Source organism: Clupea harengus, chromosome 22 (genome assembly GCF_900700415.2).
Source record: "Clupea harengus chromosome 22, Ch_v2.0.2, whole genome shotgun sequence".
In the NCBI taxonomy this organism is placed as follows: domain Eukaryota; kingdom Metazoa; phylum Chordata; class Actinopteri; order Clupeiformes; family Clupeidae; genus Clupea; species Clupea harengus.
In genome coordinates this window covers 20922893-20941343 of record NC_045173.1, presented here as the reverse complement: position 1 = coordinate 20941343, position 18451 = coordinate 20922893, and the positions used below count along the sequence as shown (strand labels likewise).

Below are 18451 nucleotides of genomic sequence, written 5' to 3'. Positions count from 1 at the left end.
AAGCGGGACTGTGAGTAGCATATGTAAATGCAGTGTGTTAGAGTGTGCATATGTATGGCTAGGTGTATGAGTGTATGAGGTATCGTAGGTATGATTATGCATGTTCATACATTTGGAACTACATACAGAAGTCTGGCTCTGTCTGCGAGAACATCTGTGTTCTGAGTGTATATGTGTCTGTGCATATACATTTTTCATATGGCCATGTACCAACACCGACACATACATCAGTCTACATATCCCTTATCCTCAGTGACGGTGGGGCCTGGGTTAACCCCTTCAGGTCACACATGCGTGTCTTCCCCGTGTCCCTGATCCATGTGCATGCATGCACGAGTGCAGTGTGGTCACACAGGCGTGGGTTCGTCCCTTACCGTCGCTTTCTGTGGGGTTGAATCCGCAGATGTCGCAGATGCAGCGCACCCACTTGTTCATGTCCTCCTCGGTGTCAGCCACCAGGTAGAAGACCCTGTCGATGGTCTTGATGTCGAAGATGAAGCTGCCCTCCAGGTCCTTCTTGTTGAAGGTGAGCCCCGCGTCCACCTGTTCACACAGGTTCAGGTCTATTACGCGGATGGGCTTCTTGGCGTGGTCATTCTTGTAGTACTCCAGAACATCTGGGTCCCCGGTCAGTCGCCCACTCCGAAGCATAAACCACCGCTTTTTCCATGCCTGATGGAGGAGAGGGGAGAGAGAGAGAGATACTTAACTTCGCTGTAATGAATTTCACGCAGTTTCTGAGGGAGGGAGATGTAATGTTGGTGTTACTAGCCTCTCTAATTCATGAAGGTGTGAAGTGATAGATTTATAAGTGGCACTGCTGTCATGTTGACCAAAGCATCTAATGCTGTAGTGTAAAGTAATGAAATTTCAGTAAATATCCCAGGATAAGATTCACATAGTTGACTGGGAGAGGTTCCAGATTACAGCTTTTATCTTAGCAAGGAAGATCATCCAATATACTCTTTTTTCATTCTTTCACTGTATGCATGCTCCACAAAAAAATAGGCAATAATTGTCGCAAATGTATTCATGTATTTACGTACATAATTATGAAGAAAAAGGAAAAAGGAAAAAAAAGAGAGAATGAGGAGATTGGGAATGGACAGAGGAAATCAACAGTAGAGAGACCGGACCGGACCAGAGACACCACAAGTCCAAACGGAGGCTCAGGGAATTTCAAACCCAGCAGTGACTAACGCACCCCGTGGGACTCAGCGCGGCCAGAAAGAAGTCACAGAGGTCAGGCTGGACTCTACACAGCCACATTCCACCCCTGACCACTGACTGGACAGGGGGGACTGCTGTTTGACCAGTCCCCTCCAGCCTTTGTCAGGCCAGTACAGCCTAGCCCGGTCTGGCTTGGTCTGGTCCACCAGGGCTTGTCCAGTCCCCACTTACCACAGAGCTATGCGTCTGGAAGCACCAGAACCACAGCCATGGCTCAGTCTGACACCCCCACAACACTCCCACCATCTGGGGTGCCCACACACGCTAAACTAGGAAGGGGCCAATTAGCCCGCTCCAGCTGACTGCTCCAGCTATTCTCAGAGTGGGGTTGTTTTGGGGCGATTTTTTTTTATTCTTCCTTTATGAAGAGGAATGCAAACCCATGGTTGGGAGTATCGCCAGCAACCAGGCAGGCCTCTCAGGATCCCTTTTTATTTGGTTTACGCTTTTCCCTCACATCAGCAGCAGACTCTCACACGCTCAGGGAATAAGATCTCCATTTCTCTGCTGTGAATGTTCGCCCCAGCAAAAGGCGGACCCATTTACAGACGGAATTATCCAGAAATAGAGCCGCGTCAGGCCTGGACTCCTCTACTCCCCTACTCACGATCTGACTAGCCACAACAGCGCTCCCCAGCCCAGTGTGAGGGGCGCATGAGTGCTGTGTGAACCAGAGAAAGAGAGAGTGGGCTGGTAAAGAGGGCAATTCATGGGGGTCACAGACCCCTCTGCTGTCAATCCTGTGGTCCTGAGTGTGGGTGGAGGAAACTTCAGAAAAAGAAGGTTCTCTCTTAAAAGGAGTAATGCAAACCTTGGAGATACATGCCAAAGTCGGTCTGTCACACTTACAAACTGGGTACATAATCAACAAATGCATACAAAAAGAAACAATTATTCAAGCAAACAAACATCAACCAGCCAAACAATAACGCATGTTATACAACAGAAGGGACAAATCATAAAAATCACAGTCCACTCTGAATCATAGTCCAAAATTCTGTCCGTGTGTGTGTGTGTGTGTGTACATTACTACATTTATTGTGTGTGTGTGTGTGTGTGTGTGTGTGTGTGTGTGTGTGTGTGTGTGTGTACATAAGAACTGCTTAACTGAACGTGTATGTTTGTTGGGATGTGTACATGTTGAGGTGTTTGGTTGTTTTATGTTCATAAGTAACAGGAGTCAAACACTAAGGGTGTGTGTGTGTGTGTTTGTGTATCCATGGATGTGTCCTCGTGTGTGGGAGTGTGTGTGTATTTGTGCATGTGCTTGTGTCTGTGCTTGCTAGAACCATTCAAAACAAAAGTATGGAAGTTGTCCTCTCACGCCAAACAATCCATGGGTCTTTTTTTGCACTTCAAGGGAAGGGGGGTAGGGGGGGGGAAGCAACAGAATTTGGGGCTAGATCTGAGGCTGTTACCAGCCGGGCGTTGGACTGTGAGGAATGCTAACTAAATGGCTGTTGTTGTTTTTCTTCCGTAAGATTGGAGCCAGATTAACAATGCTCGGTGTTTCTTCTCCCCCCCTCACTCCCTCTCTCTCTCCACTCAGCTGTTTTTCCATCCACAGGGGGGTCTTTGTTAAAACTAAGGCCTCAGGAGCACACAGGCCAACATCACACCATCACAGCAGTAGAAAGAAAGAAAGAGGGGAGAAGAGAAGGAGAATAGAAGAGAGAGAGAGAGAGTGAGAAAGAAGAGCCCATAGAAATAAATATCTCCAGGAAAAGTGCCGTCACACCAATGAAAACACACAGAGACAAACAGTTATGCACACACATAAATACACACAGACAGAACTACACATTAGGTCACTCAAGACTCCAGCAGCCACGTATCAGCACAAGACAGCCCGCAGAAGTGAACACATCAACACCACACTGAACTCTCTGTCAGCCCACAAATAAGGCAGCCTGCAGAACTTTAGTGCACCTACAAGACATAAATATTCTCTCTGTCTTTCTAGGTCACATACGTGCACATGCAGGCGTGCACACCCACACCCACATAAACACCCACATAAACACCCCCACACACCTACACACACACACACACACACACACACACACACACACACACACACACACACACACACACACCCACCCACCCCAAGTGGTAAGAGAGCAGGCATCCTGACAGTGGAATGGACTTTGTTGTGGTTAGAGCCTTTCTCTACAGCTCAGCCTCTCAGCCTCATCACAGAGCACACAGGGTCAGGTTACCCCACCAAGAATACAGATCAGCTTACACTGAGAGAGAGAGAGAGAGAGAGAGAGAGAGAAAGAAAGAGAGAGAGAGAGGTTGGGAGAGAGAGTGCAAATGGATGGGAGAAAGCAGTCACAAGAGAGACTGGGAGCGATGGAAAGACAGAGGGGAAACGAAATAGAGCAGGCAAACTGCCCCGCCTAGCCAGACAACAACACGTCCAGTGTCACGATGGCGAACTGAACACAGGCAACATGTCTCCCACAGCAGAGCAGGGGTCATACCTACAGGTCACAACAACTGTTCAGTTCCATCGGCAACTTGAATGCAAAAACTAATCAACTTCCTCTGAGGGGTCAGGCATACAGTATCTTAGAGCTTGTCTCAAGAGGACTTTAAACACACACACACACACACACACACACACACACACACACACACACACGCGCACACACACACACGCACACAATTGCTTCCCAATTAAATGTCACAGCTTTTGAAATATTCAAACATTCCTCAAGGTTTTCTGATCTGTAAGCTCCAGGAGAGAGCATACGGTTACAGGGCAGACAGGCAGATAGACACACTACCTTCAGAACAAAGACATTCAAGATGGTCAGTTTAGCAGAGGGATCAGAGAGCGACACAGAATGAACGATTGAGAAAAGGGAACGGACAGAGTGATGAAGGGGGTGGATTGGGGTTAATTGCTTCGCTAAAAGAGTGATAACCCTGTAAAGATGACAACTGGGATTTATAGGTCTAAAACGTGACTCAGAGGAGGTGGAGGTGGATGGGTGGAGGGATTGAGAGAGTGGTAGTTTAGGGAAGAGAGGAGAGAGAGAGAGTGAGGAGTACAGTCTATAGTGAGTACTATATGCTTCTATGACACAACTTAAAGTGCAAGGCTGAAAAGTTGGTTACTGGTAGATGAAGCGACTGAGAACATGACATCCGGGAATACCAGCAGCAGCACTGTGCTCATGGGTGTCTAGGTGTGTAGGTTAGAGCCAGCTTTTACTGCTTTCACAGATGAACGGAAAGGGACAGAAACAGGGAAAGAGAGAGAGAGAGAGCGATGCAAAGGAGAAGGAGAAAGAGAAAGAGTGAGTGAGAAAGAGAGAGAGAGAGAGTGCGAGAGGGAGAGAAGGAGAAGTGTGAAAGAGAGAGAAAGCATGGAGAGATATCATGAGAAAGAAAGAAGCTACAGATGACGAGTGGCAGAAGGCATGAGAACTACTCACCCATCTGTGGGCCTTCATACACACACACACACACACACACACACACACACACACACACACACACACACACACACACACACAGTCCGCACTTAAAACACTCACACAATCAGTCAGCCCTGAATCAGCTTTAAACACACAGCCTACACTAAACCAACCCACTAACACACACATGACAACACTGACACCGTTTACACACAGGGTGGCACAGACCAGGACATGCTCACATATGGACTTGAACATAGAGAAATTCTGAAGTGATAAATAAAAACGTAACTAGACAGGACACATTTAACAGTCACTTGTGGGAGACATGTGGGTACTGGTAAGAGGGTGCACACACACACACACACACACACACACACACACACACACACACACACACACCCCAAACGACTTAATACACACAAACACAGGGTTTACCAGGGTTCAATTCAAATGACTGAAAAGCACTTTCCCTTTAAATTCTTCCCAAGCTGCTGTCGATCTTCGCACACACACACACACACTGTCCCCACTGTGTGCTGTGTACTGACCCACATACGCCTCATTGTAAGTAAGGCAAGAACCCTCTTATGCTGCCCAGAGAGCTTTCACAGCAAAATAGGAGGCACTCTACATTGCTTCTATGTGTGCGCATGTGTGTGTTTGTGTGTGTTTGTGTGTGTTTGTGTGTGTGTACACGCACTTTGTGGTTGAGAGCAAAGACAGCTCCACAACCACGAACATTTCTGGATTAGTGAAGTTAGTATATATCAAGCTCAGCCTACCTCAATCTATGAATCCCTCGTCGAGACTTTGAGCATTAACTCTTTCATTTATTTAGATCCCATTACATCTGGTCAGCACAAAGCAACACATGCGCAGACACTCTCACAATCACGAAGGTGAACCCCAAGAGCTCATCCCATACAAACTACTGTTTGCCCCATAGTATAGGTTCGCTTGGAGGAGTGGACAGCACTGGTCAATGGAGAAGATCCACAGGTCCCAAAACTGTTCAAAAGAATCCCAGCTGCCCTACACCCTCCACACGACCACCGGCGAGACTGATCCCAGACAAGCCGAGAACTCCAGCAGCAAAGCTTCTTCATCCAGCCCCTCAAGTGTCGTTTGGTGTATGAGCAGATGAGGGTGTGTGAGTGTTTGTGTGTGTGTGTGTGTGTGTTTATGTGTGTGTGTGTGTGTGTGTGTGCGTGTGTGTGTGTGTGTGAGAGTGAGAGACAGAGAATTGTGTGTGAGTGTGTGAGGGAGGAGAGGTCCCCCAAGAGCTGCAGCAGCTGTCCCTCCACCCTTTGTCTCTCTCTCTCTCTCTCTCTCTCTCTCTCTCTCTCTGACACACAGACACATACTCATACATACACACACACACCCATCTGATACATGCGGCGGAAGCCGGGGGCCTGGGTGTCATGGCGGAGGCTGAAACAGAGGTGTCTTTGAGAGGTGGGACACTGGGGGAATGCCATCCCTGTTGAATCACGCTTCCATCGAGCAAGCGAGGAAGAGAGAGAAAGAGAGAGAGAGACAGAGAGAACTAGTAGTACCATATGAAGGGTGTGTGTGTGTGTGTGTGTGTGTGTGTGTCTGTTCTTGAGAGAGGGAGCAGGGGTGGCGGGGGGTGTTTCAGAGTGACAGACACAGACTTGGGGGTGGGGGGTTACCATAGGGCATGGCCTCCCTCAAACCCCACCCCACCCCACCCCTCCCCACCCCTCCCCACCCCTCTCTGCATTCCACAGCCCTGGCCCTGCCCTCGTCCGGCACAGTGTCCTTTGTTGGCTGCAAACAGGGCCCAGCTCTCCACAGCATCTGTGCTCTCAGCCTCCAGCACTCTGATAGGGACTCTGCTGCCCCTCTGCTGCCCCTCTGCCCTCCAGATAGCGACCCCAATTCTAACGGCTCCAGCCACAGGTTACACAAATGTTACACAACTACCACAATAGTCATGTTGCATGACAATTACGGTCATAGCTCCCCAACACGACCGACTGCTGCAGCTCCACAACATAACTGCAGGATTTCCAGGTACTTGAAGAGGAACCGTTTGGAGTAAGCAGTTGTCTGTGTGCCAGTCCATTGCACCAGCGACTCCTGTTATCTTTGCATCGTGCCTAGCGTGTATTTCCTTTCCCCCCGAAAAGGAAAACATTTGGTCAGGTTGTTCTTGAAACAGACAGATCTGTGGGTAAGATGACAACCTTGATGCATTTCTCTCAGTTGGGTGCCATCTGTCCATGGAGAGGCAGGTACACCTGAAACAACTGGAGAACTAAAGAAATGGCTGGGGGTTGCTGGGGACGGCATGACAGATCGAGAAATAATGAGGCAACGGACAAAATAAAAGTGTTACGGTTTCTAGGATACAAAGCAGACAAGCTTATCTGTATGTGTGGTGTGTGTGTGTGTGTGTGTGTGGATGAGTACACGAGCGTATGGAAGAAAAAGAACTGACTGGCTGAATCATTTGTAAGTGTGAGATGGAGAATCAGAGAGGAGGAGAGGAGGGCAGTGGCGGGGAAGCGTGGCGAGCTTGCCAGGCTTAGCAGAACTGGGGGTGGACTCGAGCCAGTCTGGGTGTCTGCAACGAACACAGAATCCACCACAACCTTACTGGTGTGTAACATGGGGTTGGTGTGTCTGTGTGTGTGTGTGTGTGTGTGTGTGTGTGTGTGCGCACACGTCAGTCAATTCACACACACTCACTCTTGTGTCAATTCACATCCTGCTGACTTATTTGGCTGTTTCAGTCTCCTACAAACAGGAAAAGGTGGTAAGACAGTTTATAAGCCAAGGAATGTTCTGTACTTGCTGGAAGTGGATCGGCCTTTCAACTCAAAGCCAGAAAAGCACAAGCGTTGGAATGACGAGACAAAATAGCACACAAACAACATAAACTGAAACAAAAAGTGAAAACATTGGAAATGCAAAAAAAAACAAAAAGGTAGAGTAAGACAGGTAACATAACATAAACACACTGAAAAAAAAACAAAAGACCAACACTGGGACTCTCCAGCCTGCAGCAGCGCACAGGGCATGAGGAATGTGTGTGTGTGTGTGTGTGTGTGTGTGAGAGAGTGGGGGCAGTAGTGTCCTGTTGCAGAGGTCACCTACCAGCAGGAGGAGTACAAGAATAGCCAGGCCTGCCTAGGCATGACCACAGGCTGGCCCATCCCCCCTCCCATCCCATCCCCTGCTCACCCCAGTGGTGACATCATCCCCCCTGCATCCATCTCTCTCCGCGGTACTTTGCCGCTGGTCGTCTGTGGCATGCAGACAAATCACCAGGAGGGGGGCTGGGTTGCCCCTGTCCACGGGCGTGCTCTAAAAGCACCATTCACTTAGATGGATTTTAAATGGGATTCAATAAGCATGGCCAAAGCTAATTTTACACCTTGTGTTTTAACGGGTGAGGGCCAACAGAGAGCTGAATGCATGAAGCGCTGGATTACACAAAGGCATTAGAGTGCTTGTGTATGCATATGCGTGTGTGTGTGTGTATGAAGAACAAGAGAACAAGAGGTTGCATGAGGGACTGATAGTGAGTTTAAAAAGTTTAAAAGAGCAAGTGAGACAGAGTGTGAAACAGTGTTCTAGGAGTAAGAGAGAGAGAGAGGTGGAGAGATGAGAGAGAGAAAGAGAGAAAAATAAAAAGGTAGAAAGAGGATGAGTGATTGGGAGGAGAAGTTTGTGGTTTAATAGAGCGAAGAGTGTTTTGTGCAGGGCTGCAAGCGTGTTGTGTTAGCATGTAGCCAAATGTAGCCCCGCAGATGAGGCTTTTCAAAAGAAGTACCTCAGATTATAAACTCAGGACTGGGGACACCACCAAACTATGGCTGTGTTCGAAAACTTAGATAGCTGTCTTGATCTTTGATCTCTTGTTAGACAGGTGTCTGACGAGACACCTTCTTTCGGGGGAAGGTATCTCCAAAAACATTGATTTCGAACAGTCTATTAAGATAAGATAGCATGTACGGCAAACTTCGACGATTTCATCCACCATCTTTTTTTTTATTTGTCTCTGGTTAGGGAGATGGCGCACAGCTTTATGGGTAATAGGCAGCATTAAGGCAGCTCCTATGCTCTCTTGAAAAATGACGTTATGTGACAATTTCAAGGTATCTTATAAAAGGGGAAGAGAAAGATTAAGAGTTTTCGAACAGTCCTTCCTTCCTTAGAAGGGAGGAAGGAAGCATTTTAAGAGATTTCGAACAGGGCCTACTGTTCATGTGGACCAATGTATGTCTAGGCAAGAGGTATGTATTATAGTATATGTGTTTTATGAGAGATTACAGTTTGTGTGTGTGTGTGGGTGTGGGTGGGTGTGTGTGTGTGTGTGTGTGTGTGTGTGTGTGTGTGTGTGTGTGTGTGTGTGTGTGTGTGTGTGTGTGTGTGTGTGTGTGTGTGTGTGTGTGTGTGTGTGTGTGTGTGTGTGTGTGTGTGTGTGTGTGTGCGCGCGCGCACGCGTGTGTGTGTGTGTGTGTGTGCGGTTTAAGGACGGGCTATGCAGGCAATCGTGAAAGTCAACTTTTGGTCTGACGGTGATGTGTGTGGCATGTCGGGGCAGAGTCCCTAGATGCGACACACCTACTGCTTCTCCTCACTCTCTCATTCCCTTTCAGCTGTTACACATCACACATTTGTGTTCGCCGCCATTCCTCCCCTACCTCTCTCTGCCTTTATAACGCTCATCTTCCTCTCACTCTCTCTCTTTCACTCATCATATTTTGCTTATCTTTCCTGGCCTCCCTCTATCAGCAGGGTTGCCTCTGCCAAGAAAACGGCCCTTGAGTTTATACCACTTCCCGCACTTCCACTTTATGGTCCATAAAGGACACAGCAGGGAAGTTGGCTTTATTGCCTGCATGCAGGAACATACAAGGTATTTTCTGCCCAATAACTCAACGCAAACGCAAACAAGATAGTGTGAGATGAACAGCAAACTGTAATGAACAGCATTTCTTTGAGTGCCCAATGGCCTTCAGTATCATATCAGTAAACGCCAAGTGATGTTAAGGGATCCTTTCTTGATCAAGATTGACCATCGATCTCAAACCGCCACCTGACTTAATGTGAAGCTAAACCTCTTAACAGAAGTGGGACATTTGACGTAAATAAGCAGGAGGCATTTTTCGTCCCATCTATGCCCTGAGCCTGCTGATCTACCTCAGGTTCTATTTAGTATTTTTTTACCTATTTTTTTTTATCCATCTTCACAAGTTTCCCCTCGCCAAATCTCTTTTGAAAGTACTACGGAACGTCTTTATTGCCAACCTTTCCCATCCACTCCCCTCTGATCACATGGCGCCTAAACTTCAGAGATAACATCCTGTTAGTGAAGATGCATAGCAAGCATCAAACCATGCCCTTAGCTTTAATGCATCTGCTAATGTGCACTGCACATACTAATCAATATCACTCATTACTCTTTAGTGAAGCTAAGAGGCGTAGCACTGAATCAAATGCAGAGGAGAACCTAAGAGTTCTACACAGGAAGAAGGGGTGGTTTTAGGCCAGCCCTGACCCAAACAGAACTCAGAGCACCACAGTATAGAGAAAGGATTTGAAGTCGCTATTATCGGTCAGCAGTAGAGCCTTTAGGAATAAGGGCAGTTGCATCTGATGTGGTTGTAGGTCTTCAATCCTACCAACCAGCAATATGCCCAATTCAATTGCAGCCATACCTATCCTCTACTGAGAAAACTAATCTTGAAGAATACTCTTACTGTAGCGCTGAGAGAGTGACTGACCATGTCCGTGTGCTTGAGTCTGCTCATAATATAACACACACACACACACACACACACACACACACACACACACACACACACACACACACACACACACACACACACACACACACACACACACACACACACACACACACCACTTCCCATGTAGCTGCACTCAGTTTATTTTCGGTGGAAGAACAGTGGAACGTAGAATGTATTCCCCCATCAGAAATGTTAACCAGCTGTGGGTTTTCCTGAAAAATCCAGTAATGGCAAGAAGTGTTTCAAGTTTGTTTTCTACTTTATGCTCCTATTCTCCGAAAATGTAATGTCCTCCTACACCGCACTTAGTATAGAAAATAGGATGTTGTTCCACAAAATTGAGCAAATTTGTTTGCACTCTTCCCGAATGTGTTGTGCGTCACACTGCAGGTGGAGGGCCTCTGTGTCCACTGTCAACACCCAGAGAAAACAACAGGCTCGCTGAGCACCAGGACCCAGCCCTGCTGGCACAATACACACTGGAGCTCTGGCACTGACAGGGTGAGGGGCCCACCTCAGCCGAGGCTCACAATGGTCTGATCCACATCTCATGTGGGTATGCATGCCAGACACCCACCCCCTCATACACAGATGCCCAATCACCCCCCCCCCCCCCCACACACACACACACACACATAACCACCCACTCACCCACCACCCACACAACTCACTGATTACATATGAGACAAAATTCAATGACTACAGAGATGAGATACAAAAGTGTTTATGTCTATGCAATTCTTACGGCCTGCCATCTTTTAAACACTGCTTGCTGAGTACGTCTATGACACCTGCTCATGACGCTCCCTCCATGAATGTGGAGGAGTCTCTGGGAGTGAAGGGTACGCGGGGGTGGCGGACACCTCTTTTCGCTTCTTAAAAAGGTTCGACGGACTGAGATGACTAAGCAGACATTCAGCGACAAAGACACTCGGCAGTCACGCAAACAGCCATGGACGGCCTTGCCCGAGGTCTCCGGCTACGCACGGGAGACGAGCGAACGAGAGCCTGTCACCTTGAGTTTGCCAAGACAACTCATCTGTGCTCATCTACCAGATCATTCTGCACCATTTCTCTTTCGTCCTGCCAGTCTGCAGAGACTAATGTTGGTACCAGAAAAAGCATCCAGATTTATTGATGAAATACTTTCATGGATGAATAAACATCAGACCCACATGATTTCTCGCTCTGGTGATACTCACAACACAGGACTGGGGAGGCCAATGTCCACCAATTGGGCCACTCAGCTTAAATCACCTGTGTCACTTAACACCTTTACATTTCTGAATATGCTCCATGTGAAGTCCATTTGTCCTCCTGCTCTGAACCTCACAGAGCTAAGTTTCCATGCTAGTAAGTGACAGAGAGAGTTCTTTTCCAACATTTTAGCTACCCCTGTATATCTCAAGCAGTCTTGGGTATTAATGTACTTGTAGCAAAAGGAGAGAGAGCAGTCACCCCACCTGGCCTTGAACCAGGAGTATGGGGTACCAAACCTGCACCCTGACCGCAATGCCAAAGTACTAATAAGCTGTTGTTTAAAAACACGAAAGAGCCATTAACAGGCTGTAGGTGACATGAACACCTGCAGGAAGTGACCTTTTTCTGCACCCGGTGTTGGTCCCAACTAGAATGAGGCCAGAGCACCACTCAAACCTGTGGAGCAGACAAAAACATTGAGTCACAGCAAGACTAATGCCGCAGCTGATCTAAACTCCTGCTCAGGGAACTTTCTAGAGTCCAATAGGCCTGCTCCAGTGTTGGCACAATGAGGCCCTGCCGGGAGAAAAACAACACGAGGGGGGGCAAGACTCGGGCAGCGTGCCACTCTTCACACTCAGCTGACTCCGCTGGACGAGACACTCACACACTCTGCTGTTGTTTTGAGTGATGCTATCAGAACGCAGTGGATAAAAGCAACCTTGAACACAGAAATGCTGGCATAAACACTGGCAAAAATGGTACAAGTTCATTTCAAGGTCATTCTATTTAGTTTTTTTTTAATCAACTGAGAGAGTTCCTCCCCTTCAATGAGTTTAGTTCCGGAGTTCCACTCCACTTAGACAAACATGCAGTTAGCTAAAGCAACACTGCCCAACCAGAACATCCGTAGAAACAATTACAAAATCACCAGTACAGTTCACATAATCTAATTGCACATAAGGTAATGCATGACTGAGCAGACAGTCCACCTGGCACCCTGTTACAGGGAACTTCAGCACTGACTCAGTGGGTGGACTTCATTCAACAGATTGAAAAGTGATGTTTCTGATTACGTTTTAATATGAGCAAACATTAAATGAGAACCACACTTCATCACTGGAACTAGACAGCTTAGTCATCACTCAGAGAAATGTCCATGTTGGTAGGATAACTCAAAACCTCAGCACATCAGTAAAACATCTGGATCTTACTTTAGTCAGTAGCTCCGCCAGGCTGTGAGCTCTTCCATTGCTGCTAATGTTTAAAATGTAGTTTACTTCAATATACCATTCTCCATGTGTGAAGAAACAGATGTCAAGAAAAACAGAAAACAAAATGGACATTTACAAAGCCTACCCATTTTTTAAATTCAACCACTAAAATTCCACTTCAACTGACGATGACTCTCAACTAAAGTGACATTACTAAAGTCTTTCAAACCCATTGATGTTATAACTGTCCATTTTACCCAGGGTGCTCAGATTTAGCTGTTTTTTTTACATTTAACAATGGCAAGCTGCCCTCTACTTGTATGCAAGCAAACAACTGACTGATCATGATCCCCATTACCTGCTAGTTTTTGTGTTTGCCACGGGGTAACAACTGGCAGACGGCACACATGGACAATAATTTGATTTTGCAAAAGACTACTTTGTACGCCACCTTAGGGTTAAGCTCAGGCAACATAACTGATCCAATACAGAACACAGGCAACATCAGAAGCAAATCAGACCATCAAATGGCCAACGGTCCCCTCTTGGGACTCGGTCAAAACACAGCCGCTGCGCTTTGTTGCTCGATCTCACACCGTTCCCTTTCGTTGCCCTCCCCACAGGTGGAGCGGCCCGAACGAGTCTGCCGGCTGCCAATGCACACAAAGCCTTCTCAGCGGCCTCCTGGCAGCCCCACATCCACACTCTCACAACAGTGGACATGAAGAAACACCAATCACACGATAAGCTGCACATCCCCAGAGCTCTTCCAACAAAGTCGGAATCCAATAGAAACCTTTTCTGTGACCCTTTTCTCTCTCACACCCCAGACACAAGTGGCAGAATGACCGAGCTAGCGAGCCTGTTAGCGTTAGCACAACCGGCAGCATACCTTTGCGAGCGGCTCCGTATGCGTAGTGTGATGTGCCGTGCTGTGGAGGTCCGAACAGGCTCAGGGAGGGCTGTTGTCGGCAGCTTGGTCCTGCGGTTATCAGGGGGCAGCTCTATTCACAGGGAAACTAGTAGAGCAGGGACCTCACCCTCTTCTGGCTTCCTCTGTGGTGTAATCAGGTCTTCCCAGACCCTTCTAACCGCCAGGGCTACTAAATCAGGAGGTGAGGTGGGGTGTGTGTGTGTTTGTGTGCGCGTGTGTGTGTGGGGGGGATGTTGAGTGGATGCATACTGGAGGGTAGGGCGTTTCGGCGTGTAAACACACAAGCACACACATCTGAGTTCATGTGAAAAACACACTTGCAGACCTCCTCCACACCCACAGAGACACAAACAGAACTCTTTTCTGATAACACACATTCCTGCCTTTTGCCTACTTCACTGCTGAACTGGTGAGAAAGAGAAGGGAGGGGGTGAGAGAGAGGGAGAGCAAAAGACGGGTGGGGGAGAATAACATTTGAGCAGTCTTGTTTCATCCTTAACGGTCTATAGAGTCTATATGTGTGTGTGTGTGTGTGTGTTGGGGGGGGGGGGGGGGGGGAGTGGGAGGTGTGGAGGCCTTATCATGGCAAAAACACACGGACACCTCATCGTCGCCTCGCCAAACATCTCAGGTCACCAACTCGAGACTTCAATTCGAGGAAAACCTTTTACTGTCTTGCCTGTTGTGTTTCTCCCTACAGGCAAGGCCTGCATCTTCTCATTCAATGAAGTTGTCCTTGCCTCTGCATAGACTACACAGACAAACACATGTCCTACTTTCTCCACCCCTACACTCTACAATAGCCCCCACCTTAGTGTTAATCACAGTAGGCTATCTGTCTGGCAGAGCAGTGGCCACAAAAAACCGGGGGAAAGCACAGCTGAGGAAGCAGCCAGCCATAAAATTCCACAGTCTCCTACAGCCAATGGCCACGGCTGCAACCTCATGGGAGAGACATGGCAAATACCGGTTGTTTTAGGTGTTTGGGATAAATCATTCGCTAAATGTTTAAATATAAATGGAAAACTCTAATCTTTCATTCAACATCTTAGGAGTAAAGAGAGACAGTGAGCAACTCAAGGGACTGAGAACACAACACCACCCACTTCAGTTTAGAGCTCCTCCCTGCAGAGCTGGAGGGGCCTCAGTAAATAAGGATAAGGATGTGTCTTCAGGTCACAGAGAAATCCCAAAATACTGACTGCAGTTTCTCTTTCAGCTGAATAGAATCCAAGTGCGTCAGACCTTTGTCTACTGAGACCCAGGTTGAGCTCAGAGGATGAAGAGTTTAATACAGTGTCTCTATTACAGTGGTTCTATTACCGTGGCAACTTCTGGCTGACTGAAATGAAAGGACAACAACCGCTCATAAACCCAGCAGTTCTCACAGATGTTTGAAACAGCACCATGTCCAAATGGAATTACACACACACAGTCAGACTCAAATGAATGCACACACACATATATACACTCACATACACACCCCTACCTACACCCACGCAGTCAAACATAAACTGGCACATGCGGTCCGTTCTCTAACTCAAATGGACAAGAAAAACTATACTGTATACATACTAACACACACATACAAATACAAGTGCAAACAGTATGAATACACAGACGCACACTCAAAACAATATCCTACATCCCCTTTACAGAGATAGTGAAATACACACACACACACACACACACACGGAATGAACCAGTGTTCCATGAGTGTGTGCAGCTGCTGTTGCCAGGCACCCACCTTCCAGGTCACACATGGCTGGCTGCAGTGGAGCCTTATTGAGCGGTGATTGCTGCATGGGGCTGTTAATGCATTGGGCGCCACGCTCTCCCCACTCAGCCACTGGGGCTGGGGGTGGGGTCAGGGGTGGAGGGGCACTTCACCTCCCTGGCCCCAGTGAGCTTGGCTCATCTCACTTCCACAAAACCACTTTCGCTCAAATGCGACTGGCAGGTGACGAGGCGGCCTCTGTCTCCATAGGCCGAGATAAGCATCTGGTTTGAGAGCGCTCAGCATGTACAGTTTAGGGCCCAACAGCTCACTTGGCTTCTGCCTTCGCTCATTCCCACTGACTTAAGCGAGGAACATCACCCTTTTACACAGACATGATATGCATACATCACCATACCTTTCCAGTTTCAGCAAAGGAGACATGAGGGATGGGGGATGTTCACGCCTCAGTTGACGCAGATCTCAAGGTTGATGTCTCCTTAAAAGGCTCAATGGAAACAAGAGACACTTGAGTCGTGACCCATGCTGTGACTCTACATTGGCCGAATCAAGAGTGGGAGGTCCAGAGGTGTGTTGGACTCTTGGAACAGATCGAGAGGCCTTCAGCAGTTAACCTAACCACCCACCTGCTAGAGCAGGAGTTCCACCAACTCCCTGTCCCAGGCATGTCAGGGAACACAGAATACTGAACGGCGAGCCAAGAGCAGCAGGCTTCGTTTGAGACCACACATACACAAACACACACATTCTCCCTCTCCCTCTCTCTCTATCTCTAGTACGCACGCACACACACGCACACACACACACACACACACACACACACACACACACACACACACACACACACAAACACACACACACACACACACACACAAATCATTCTTAAATAACACACATGGTTAGGAGAATTCAGAGGTCCAGTGAATCACTGAAAACCCCCTATTCTTGAGAGATAAAGATGGAAAGAGAAGGACAGAGAGATGAAAATGGATAGAGGCAGAAGTGGAAAGAGAGGGGGAGAGGCTCTGAGGGGAACAGAGAATAAGATTTATCAGTCATGAAGCACTGAGGCTTAAGTGCAGAAATGAAAACAGACGGTGTGAAATAAAGACAGAAAGAAATAAAGGCATGAAGACAGAAAGAAGAAAAAAACAAGATACAAATAAATACTAAGCAAGCCAGCAAGAAAGCAAGAAAGAAATGAAAGAAAAAGAAATAGGGATGGGCTCGGAATCTTGCCTCCCCAAACGCACTACATGAGTGGTTGAGTCTCCTGAGCAACCTCTTCCTTTAAGGACCACACTGCGCTAGCAGTCTAACAGGCCAGGCCAGGCCAGGCCAGGCCAGGCCAGGCCAGGTGCTACACAATGACTGGCCGAGACAGACTGTGTGGTTCCTTCAGAGCAGCATAGCACATGTGAAACTGAGCAGACACATAGAAACCCTCCTCCATACCCTGAAGCAGGAGCAGCTCAAACCAGCTGAGGGGGAAGTCCACAGGTCTCCTCTGGACTGGAGCACATCTGCTGCCGGCCAGGAATATCCCTTTCCACTGAACTAAGAGGGATCATGGGTGTGGTGGGACGTGAGACGTGGGGTAAAAAAGAGGGCGAGTGCAAAAATAACCCCTCCAGTTTAAATCAACGTCACTACCATGGGCTCCGACAAGAGAGAATGGAGTTTGGGGAAGTGGACCTCTTACCACACAGAATTGTGGTTAAAGAACAACGACAATAGGCCACAACATGGCTGAAGGATTATAAAATGCCGTCTCACTCTGAAGGGGGGAAGGGGGTTGGGATCAGTTGTGGCATTACATAAGACCAGTAACTGCTGGACATTCTGAGGGCTGAGACTGAGGACAGTCCTACGTGCAGTGGGCTCAAATGGGCTCAAAGCCACAGAGAACTGACCCGAGTTCAGTAAATGAGGATCTGAGAGACGACAGGGGAAAAACCTCAAGACGGATCCCTAACAGAAGCTCTGAGAGAGAGACACCCAGCAAACAATGTCAGAGTAACACCAACTCCATTCTGCTCACCTTATGGCTGCGTCCTGGTTTTTCAAATCTCCTGGTGAACCCCTCGCCTGTGTGGCCGGGGTGGCAGTCAGTGTTCCACTCCCTAGGTCTGATGGTTTGGATCTTTAGTGTAATTACTGAGAGACTCGCACTTCGAGAGTGAGATAGTAAAAGGACACAGTGAGCGAGAGAGAAAGAAAGAGGGAAACGCAGAAGTGCGAGCGCCCATGTGTCAAAAGTGAGACGCTCTATCGTTACACAGCCCCCTCTGCTCCACTTTCTGCAGCTGTGGGGTTCACAGACCCAGCATGCGGGAGGACCGGCGAGACGAACGGCTGACGCTCCGCCAGGGAAACATCGCGCCACGAGACCCCAACCTCAACCGCCGGAACAGCCCCCTCGGCCCATTAGGTCCTCAAACGAGCGCTATGAGCCGTGACGTCCGAATGTCCGAGACAAAAAACACCCACAAACTCCAGCTGGAAGATGGCTGACAAAAGGTGCAAGGGAGGATAGTCACTCAAAAGCAGAGGTTAGAGAGGTTCCACACATGGCCATCCAAACTCCTGGTGCCTGTACGCTTGTGTCCGTGGTTCATGTAGTGGTGTTATTTCCAGTTCACTTGCCTTCTGTTCTCCAACCCTGATACTAAAGTTAGAAACGCAGCCGTCCCCCTCTCTCCCTCTCCTTCAACAGGGAGAAGTAACAGGAGCATTCCACTAGTCAGGGGTCACTCCACATCATTCATTAGTATGGGGGGAGAGAGAGAGAGAGAGAGAGAGAGCGAGAGAGAGAGAGAGAGAGAGAGAGAGAGAGGGAGAGTGAAGGACAGAAATCAATGAGTTGTAGTCCCTAGGGAATAGCCTAGTTTAATTTCCTCTCTGACCAGTTCTGCTGT

At 48.0% G+C, this 18451-nt stretch overlaps 1 protein-coding gene across 7 annotated transcripts in view; it reads right to left on the bottom strand.

The window, feature by feature from the left end:
- Positions 1-18451, bottom strand: part of gab1 (GRB2-associated binding protein 1) — a 64638-nt gene that overhangs the window by 19206 nt on the left and 26981 nt on the right. For 4 of the 7 annotated variants that reach the window (XM_031560227.2, XM_012818903.3, XM_031560228.2 and 1 more), the window contains one exon: positions 375-672. In XM_031560227.2, coding sequence (XP_031416087.1) covers positions 375-672 — 298 coding nt within the window. Of the gene's footprint in view, positions 1-374; positions 673-5443; positions 5846-13753; positions 14210-17574; positions 18344-18451 lie in introns of those variants that run through there. The other 3 variants (XM_031560232.2, XM_031560230.2, XM_031560229.2) reach the window with 3 other exon arrangements.